Here is a 9,304-nt window from a genome sequence, read left to right as displayed (position 1 = left end):
TTGTATGTATAAATGAATATACGTATGTACACACATATATACGCACACATATACACATATAAACACGTAGATACATACATACATACATACATACATACATACATACGTACGTACATACATACATACTCAAACATCTCCAAGTGTGCATAAATAAATGTATTTCAGTGTTTATATATAAATATATATTTCAAATATGAATATACATATTGATTACATCGAAGGTAACAAGCAAAATTCTGCTAACTTCCATTGGTACATATTGATTTGTAGTGTTGGCCCAAGCTGCCAAATTTGGTAGGCGGGGAGAAGGGGGGACTGGCTTTGTCAGATCAATAACGAACTGATTTTGTCAATTAGATCAATCACAGTATTTTATTAGTTTTTATTGACAGATGAAAGATCAAGTCGACATCAGCCAAATTCGAGCTGATATATGTACAAACACACACACACACACAACATACACACACATATACTTCGTGTGAATGGGGGGGGTGTTGAAGAACAGGAAAAAATAGGATTCAATACATGAGTTAATATATTTTTATTATTTTTAATCAGTAGAAAGTTACGAAAGTGACTCAAGGGCTGAAAGTTTATTTCACAGTTCGAGCATTATTGCGCTTAAAAACTTAATAAGCATCATGCATGTATATATGTGTGTGCATTCAATAACCTGATATTCATATATGTATGTGTGCATCATGTATATAGAATATTTAGATAGATAGATAGACGTGTGTGTACGTATGTATGTATATATTATTTAATATTCTGCGTTTAGAAAATGTAAATTGACTTACCTTCGTTTATAGAAGTCCGGAAACAGTTTGGTTTCCAACCTGGCATAATTATCGAAGGCAATATAAAAGAAAATTTAATTTTATCAAACGTAAACAATATATAAGATGATTGTAAGATCAAATCCAGGCGTCACACACAGTCTTTTTTTTTCTTCTCTTTTTTATCCTTTTGTTTTTGTAATTAAATATCCCCAGTGTAACTTAGTTTTGGCCGAGCAAGTCGTTGCTGACGTGCAGCACCTGAACAGAAGTCATGTTATATATGAGTGAAATAAGGGTATCAGGGTATCTCGCTTTTAGAATTAGGAGCCTGAAGCCACAGAAACAGAAAGGACGACTGTAACTGATGTGTTTTCTTGTTGTTGGTTTGTTTGTTTGGTTTGTTGTTTTGTTTTTACTTTATTGGAGTTATATGTGTTGGGAGTGTGGTAGGTGGGGTACGTGCTGCTTTTCTAGTTTGTTTGTTTTGTTTTTTTTCTTCAGCAGTTTAACATGCCGAGTAAGCTAACATAGCACTACAAAACAGAGGTGTGTGTGTATATATATACATGTATAATACATAGATGTGTGTGTGTTTGTGTATGTGAGTATGTGTGTGAGAGAGAAGGGGAGAGAAGGGCGACAGAAAGACAGAGAGAGACTGATGGTAAACGTCGGAGTAATTAGAGCACTACAGACTCCCCCAAGTTGTACATAGTAGGGGAGGGGTGAAAGTTCAGGTTGGCTGATGGTTATAGTGATGCTAATGGTGGTGGTGGTGGAATCGGCCTGGTAACTTTCAAAGTTATCTTCAGTTTCCGAAGTCTCGTTTCTCCCGGCATTCGCAAACACACTTTTGCGTTTGATTGAAAATAACGGATTTTTTTTTTTGCTTTCCATTTTTATGTTCACACTGACATAAGCTTACAAACACCGGATTTTATTACCGACGAAGAACAAAGCAAAATAATAAAAAATAATAATAAAAGGCGGTCAGAATGTGTTGGAGAGAGAGGGGAATTTGATAGAGAAAAGGGAGAGAGAGGGGAATTTGAGAGAGAAAAGGGAGAGAGAGGGGTAGAGACAGTGAGATAGACAGACAAACACGCAGACGACGAAATGTCTATTAAAATGAACTGGATAATAAAAGAGAACCAAACGCTGATGGTTAAATAATCATAGAAGAGTGAGCTAACAAGGTTAACATCGTCTTTATGACACAGTTGTGGAAATAAAGACTTGAGCCAATTATTGAGCCTCTTCAGAGACGCCCTACACATTAGAAATAGCAGCTAAACTGCCATCAAATCGTAACTTACCGCCTAAAAACAAAAAGACACTTTTTTTTTTCAAATTTTGGCGCTCCAGCATGGGCATAGCTTTAGGGCTGAAACGGATAAACGAATAAAAGAAGGATCTTTTTTAAAACGGGGGCCACATTTTTCATTAATGTTTTACATAGTGTTTTTGGTACCGAAAGACTTTCAAATTTCGTATACTTATCTATTTTGTGTTATAGAACAGAAAAATATTTTTGTATTCGAATTTATTTCATGTAAAAAATTGTCTTATTTCGATAATTTCAACCAATCCAAAGTGTTTCGTTAATGAAAAATGTGGCCCCCGTTTTAAAAAAGATCCTAAAAGAATAATGTAGAATGTATCAACCCTAGTGCTTATTTCTTTTTGAAATCTTGTGCTTATTTTATCAGTGACTTTTGCTAAACCGCTGAGTTACGGGGATGCAAACAACCCAACATAGGATGTCAAGCGGTAAGACGGACACACACACACGACGAGCTTCCAAAGTTTACGTCAATGAAATTCACTCGCAAGGCCTTAATCAGCCCGGGGATAGAGCAAAATGTATACGCCCAAAGTGCAGTGTAGTGGAACTAAACCAGAAATCAAGTGATTAATCACAGCCATGTCATGCCATGTCTGCGCCTAAAATTGTAGCGTTTCCATGCCGAGAATCGAACTCGGGCCGCTAAGGTAAAAGGCCGTATAAAATATTGGTTTGAATTTTTTGCACTAGGGGAAGAGGTAAGTCGATTATATCGATCCCTGTATTCAACTGGTACTTATTTTAGCAACTCGAAAAGGATGAAAGGCAAAGTCGACCTCGGCAGAGTTTGAAAGACGGACGAAATAGCGCTAAGCATTTTGCCCGGCGTGCTAACGATTCTTATTTCGTTATTGCCCACAAGGGGCTAAACATAGAGGGGACAAACAAGGACAGACAAAGGGATTAAGTCGATTACATCGACCACAGTGCGTAACTGGTACTTAATTTATCGACCCGAAAAGATGAAAGGCAAAGTCGACCTTGGCGAAATTTTAACTCAGAACGTAACGGTAGACGAAATATCGATTTCTTTATTAGGCATAAGGCTCTAAATATAGATAGGGACACCACAAGGACGGACAAGACCACAGTGGGGACAAAAACATAAAATGAATGTAAATGAAATGAAAGTTATATAAAATGAAAAAATTAAAACGGACGCATGGACCCCATTCTCATGCAGTATCATTTGAACCGTTATATGTACTATTTACAATTGTTCTTTTTTCCCTTTAATTTCATACTTGTCTTTAGTTGAACTACATTAGTGGTTCGATATCTCTTAAATCCACCACTGGTGGCAACTCTTTAAATTCCACCTCCACTCCTGGAGGGTCAACATTATCCCCACATATCTCTTTCAACTTTCTGTAGTTTTCCAATTCTATCAATATTGCCTTCATATCCTCCGCGTAGACGTATGAAGGCACCTTCACTCTTACTATTGAATGAAACTTGATCATCTTTTTCTCTGTTTCAACAGTTTTGGGGTACGTCACATAATGCCATACTCCTTCTCCTCCTCCTTCTTCCCTTTCTCTTGGACTTTTGGTTCTCTTTTTTCTTCCTACATAAATAGCCTCTCTTCATACAGTTGGGTTTCCGACACTTTCTCCACTGGTAACTCCACTTTCTTTTTACTTTCTTTTTCCTGCCTACTGCCCTCCTTCACAGTTTCTTTCCTCACCTCTTCTCTCTTCTTTTCCTGCTTCTCTGGCGGAGAACTCATTCCTCCTCCTTTTCTTTTTAACTATAGTGAATCCCTTCTCCGTTTCTTTTTCTGTTACCTTGTCTTGTACTACTCGGTTCACACTAATGTCTCTCCTGTTCTGTTTGTTGCTTTCTTTGGGTGCACCATGCCTTCATGTGGCCCCTTTCTCCACATGTGAAACATACTGGCGGCCTACCCTCCACAATAACTCTCAGCTTCACATCTTCTAGCAGCACGATCTCTTCCACCACACTGTTCAAGTCCTCCGTTGTTGCCTGAATCGTTAATTCGATACCATATCCCCAGTAGTTCACCTTGTAGGGTCCTTGTAGCCTTCAGAATCCTCCCGTCTTTCATATTATACGTTATGACTGTCATCAGCCATTCTTCCTTTAATTCGGGTGGCACGCTACCCACACGCACCTTGGCCACACGTTTGCCGCAGTACGAAGGCAAGAGCACCCATTCTTCTGACCTTATTGCCTCTGTGGAGTGCATTATTGCTTCCTCCTTCGTTGTGAAGCGCACCTCCACAATAGTGTATCTCCTCCCTCTCGTAACGTATGTTGTAACTCTTTTCAATTCCTTAATACATTCTTCTATGGCTTCTATCGCTGCAATCTCTATTTTCTTCGTGGCTGTCTTCATGGTTGGCCGATAACTCTTCCGATGGCGTTAGCTTCAGTATGTTACCTTCCTTAGTGATTAAGTTTTCACTCTTCTTCATCTTTCTGGGCGCCACTTTTATTTCTCGGACCTCTAACTCTTGCACGTCTACTCCTCTGCTCGTTGCGGCCGCATAACTGGGGGCCTGCCTCCGGCGCCTTCTCCATTTTCCCACAATGGAAAACAAAACAACGATTAACGAATCAACAACGGCAACAATTAAACAACAATCCAATCGACAATGGCAACAATTCAATAAACAGTTCAACATAAACTCTCGTATTAACTTCACAGCTAAGCAGTTCGCCCGGCATGCTAACGTTTCTTATTACTTTATTGCCCACTAGGGACCACACACAAAGGGGACAAACAAGGACAGACAAACGGATTAAGTCGATTATATCGACCCAATGTATAACTGGTACTTATTTAATCAACCCCGAAAGGATGAAAGGCAAAGTCGACCTCGGCGGAATTTGAACTCAGAACGTGGCGGGACACACACACGCGATTCTGCCAGCTCGCCACCCTTAGGCCGTATAAAATATTGATTTTTTTTAAATCGGAAAAAGGTCTCAAAGAAACTAACCGCAGTGCTTGACGGGTAGTTCATTTAATCGACCCGGAGGGATGAAGATCAAAGTTGATCTCAGTGGGATTTGAACTGAGAACATAACGAAGCAGAAAAAAATCTCCGACACTCTACAATTCTGCCAATCCACCGCCATTGTGTAAAGTAGAAAACATTAAAAATAAAATCATCTTTAAAAGCAGAATTGTAGTGTGACAGACGTAATTATTTTATTACAGAAATTCTTAATGAATGGACCGAAACTATTAATACAAAAAGCATTTTAGTATATCAAAATATGTAAAGTAAATTACTTTTTCATTTCGAATTTTAAAAAAATCGTTCCCAACTGAAGAAAAAAATCTTTCGATTTGTTTTGTGCTTGTCTTTCTTTTCTTTTTAAGTCAGATAAAGTAAGATTAGGAAGCCCCGTGATGTTACTGAATACTGAAGGGAAAATTCATTATCTGATATGGTCGACCTCTTAAGCAACATTATCAGTTGTGAGCTTGAAGTTCAGTTGATTCTGTCAAAATTGTTAAATAACTGCTGAGTAAGACCCGAAATTACTGTCGTTATTATTAAGGCGGCGATCTGGCAGAATTGTTGGCACGCCTCACAATATGCTTAGCGGCAATTCGTTCGTCTTCACATTCTGAATTCAAATACAGCTGAGGTCGACTTTGCCTTTCAACCTTTCGGGATCGATAAAGTAAGTATCAGTTGAGCATTGAGGGTCGATGTAATCGACTAGTCGCCCTCCCCCTGAAATGACTGGCTTTGTACCAAAATTTGAAACCATTATTAAGGTGACGAGCTAGCAGAATCTTTAGCCTGACGGAGAAAATGCTTAGTGGCATTTCGTTATAGCTTTACGTTCTGAGTTCAAATGTCGCCAAGGTCGACTTTACCTTTCATCCTTTGTAGTCCGGTTCCTAGCTAAGCTTTTATGGGGAGAATACTTTTGGATCAGCTGTATAAGCTTGTGTCGGCTATATTATTGAGGTGGGGAGGCAAACTCAGCAACAGTCCCAGGCTGCACACACTCCAGTTACGACATTGAAGTCAACTTTCATCAAACAATAAAACAGGCTTACTATCGAAGACGTTCTAACCATGACCATAAAATACTAGTCAAATTCTTAGGTCGATACAATCAAATACATTTCTCCAAAATTCTTGGCATCAGAAATATAAAAGGAGGCTCTGCTGAAATATTGAATAATCTCCGAACAATGATCACGGACCAGCCAACTATTCAAAGATACACTCATGGAAGATCAGTTGCTACAAACTTAGTCATAAACCAAATTCCAGCCATAAAAGCAACAACAAAATTGAATGAAAATTAATTAAGGTGGTGCTCCAGCATGTCCGTAGTCCTACGACTGAACCATTGAAAGAATTAAAGAATAAATATATTTAACGATAATAACTTTTACAGTCACAAATATCAGAAAAGAAATTCTGTTCCTGGTCGTGTGCGAATGTATTTCTGCTGTAAGACTGCGAACTGGCAGAATCATTAACACGCCTGGCAAAATGTTTAGCGGCATTTCGTCCGTCTTTGCTTTCTGAGTTCAAATTCCACCAAGATCTACTTTGCGATTCATCCTTTCGGGGTCGATGAAATAGGTACCAGATATGCACTGGAATCGATGTAATTGACTTATCCTTTCCCCCAATATTGCTGGCCTTGTGCCAACATTTGAAACTACTATATTTCTATCGTATTTTGCTTTACGTTCAACAGATTGCGGTTTCAATAGCATTTATAGCTCGCCCAGCGGAGGCGCAATGGCCCAGTGGTTAGGGAAGCGGACTCGCGGTCATAGGATCGCGATTTCGATTACCAGACCGGGCGTTGTGAGTGTTTATTGAGCGAAAACACCTAAAGCTCCACGAGGCTCCGGCAGGGGATGGTGACGAACCCTGCTGTACTCTTTCACCACAATTTTCTCTCACTCTTACTTCCTTTTTCTGTTGTGCCTGTATTTCAAAGGGTCAGCCTTGTCACACTGAATATCCCAGAGAACTACGTTAGGGGTACACGTGTCTGTGGAGTGCTCAGCCACTTGCACGTTAATTTCACGAGCAGGCTGTTCCGTTGATCGGATCAACTGGAACCCTCGACGTCGTAAGCGACGGAGTGCCAACAACAACAACAAATAGCTCGCCCAGCAAACATATAATATGCTGGTTAGAGCTGAGTTGAAGAATTAATGTTCAAATAATTTGCTAACAAAAGAAATAAAAACTAAAAAATAGGTTTTGTGGGGTTTGGAGATTACTGATCGCATTAGAACAGACATTGAAGCAAGTAATCAATCGTGAAAACAAACGAGATAAAACCTGCAGCATCGAATTCGTTGGTGGCTGAATGAGGAAGAGCGAACAGTGAAGCTTATGCCGTGCGAAATGTTGTTAGTTTATTTCTCTGTGAATGACATGTTATTAATGATAACAACATTGGGACACAAGGCAGCGACCTGGCAAAATCGTCCGTCTTTATGTTATGAGTTCAAATTCCGCCGAAGCCGACTTTACCTTTTGTCCTTTCGGGGTCGATAAAATAAGTACCAGTTGAATGAGTACTAGGGTTGACGAAATCGACTTGCTCCCTCACCCGAACTTCTTGCCTTGTGCCAAAACTTGAAACCAATATTGGAGAAACAAGGTGAGCGCTGGCAGAATCGTTTGCACGCCGGACAAAATACTTCTCGGTATTTCTTCCTGTTCTTTACGTTCTGAGTTTAAGATCCGTCGAGGTTGACTTTTCCTTTCATCCTTTCGGGCTCGATAGAATAAATACCAGTTGAGCACTGGGATCGATGTTATCGCCTAGCCCTCTCTCTCAAAATTTCAGGCCTTGTACCTATAGTAGAAAGAAATATTTGGACACAAGAAAGATAGACGTGGGTATGCAGTTTAAGCAAATTACTATTTCGGTGTTGAACTTGCTTGTCCAGTGACTTGATCCGAGATTGTGAGTTGAAATTGAAATATTTCGCCGCGAAAGAGTCACAGTAAACATTTAAAATCAATAAAACATACAAAATTGTTGTATTCAATTTCGTTTATTCCTTCATAATATCATCTACTAGCAAATGTCACAAAGTTTCCTCATTCACACAATTTTGAGATCCAGTAAAATGTTATAAATTTCTTGGTTGTAGACGTGAGACGAAACTTTGATATTTTATAGTATATAATACTAAAGAGTTATTTAAATTAATGTAACAATTTTCGTGTGTTTTTAAATTGCTAACGCGGCTCTTTCAGGATGTAATTGTTTTGCAATGTTTCGCAATCTAATAAATTTCAGTTAAGCGAATAATTAAGCAATTATAAGATACTATATAATTCATGTGTCACTCACTTCAGAAGCTTACCATTTTTTTAAAAATCACTATGGTATGTGTAGATTTTTACCATTTTAAACAAAAACTCATTTCTTTATCAATTTTTTCTTTTTTTCAAATTTTTAATCAAGTTAACTACTACTGGCCAAAAGTGTCTTCGTAATTTTTTTTTTTTTTTACATACGTATAAAACTTTACCAACTAATTTAAGTTGGTTTTCCATTTGACTATATTTCGCTGAGCATTGGAGAGAGATGGAGAGATACGGGTAGAGAATAGAAAACATATATATAGTGATAGAGAAATAAAGATACACGCGAAAGTCCTGCTTGGAGGCCCAGTCTTCCGAGTTCTTTTACAGAACATAGAAAAACTGAAGGACATACATAATTGTTCAGTTTAGTGGTGTTAAAAAAAGTAAATAAAAATTAAGGGGGAGATAACAAGTAAAGTGACATACATAAGTCAACTTCCTGTTAAACAACAAATTATGTAGTAAGGTAACATGGCGAATTACAATTTTCGCACATGTATAAATTCATAATTAGTCGACGCCGTGCCAACCACTGAAGAAACTTGTCGCGTGATTCGGCTGATTGGGTAATATTCCAAGATTGATTCACGGTTGAGGATTTCAATTTCAGGAACAATGAATTGCGGTCCTGCTTGTCTTTCACGTACCATTCTGATCAATTCCAAAATAAATAACATACAGTATTTATGCTGACATATGTTTGTCCCTTAACTAGTTATCTGCCCCTTAATTTTTGTTTACTTTTTTTAAAATTTAACTAAACTGAACAATTACCACACACACACACACACACACACACACATACATACATACATACATACATATATATA

General features: G+C 38.4%; 1 protein-coding gene across 6 annotated transcripts in view; it reads right to left on the bottom strand.

Moving 5' to 3' along the window:
* The window catches only part of LOC106884182 (glutamate receptor-interacting protein 2), a 537,293-nt gene extending 535,991 nt beyond the window's left edge, over positions 1 to 1,302 (bottom strand). For 2 of the 6 annotated variants that reach the window (XM_052965774.1, XM_052965783.1), the window contains exon 1: positions 804 to 1,301. In XM_052965774.1, coding sequence (XP_052821734.1) covers positions 804 to 849 — 46 coding nt within the window. In that variant the 5' untranslated portion in view covers positions 850 to 1,301. Of the gene's footprint in view, positions 1 to 803 lie in introns of all 6 variants that reach the window. The other 4 variants (XM_052965787.1, XM_052965793.1, XM_052965766.1 and 1 more) reach the window with 3 other exon arrangements.
* Between the last annotated feature and the right edge of the window lie 8,002 nt (positions 1,303 to 9,304).

Source organism: Octopus bimaculoides, chromosome 1 (genome assembly GCF_001194135.2).
Source record: "Octopus bimaculoides isolate UCB-OBI-ISO-001 chromosome 1, ASM119413v2, whole genome shotgun sequence".
Classification (NCBI taxonomy): domain Eukaryota; kingdom Metazoa; phylum Mollusca; class Cephalopoda; order Octopoda; family Octopodidae; genus Octopus; species Octopus bimaculoides.
The sequence above is the reverse complement of the archived record's forward strand: the minus strand, read 5'-3'. Positions and strand labels throughout refer to the sequence as shown.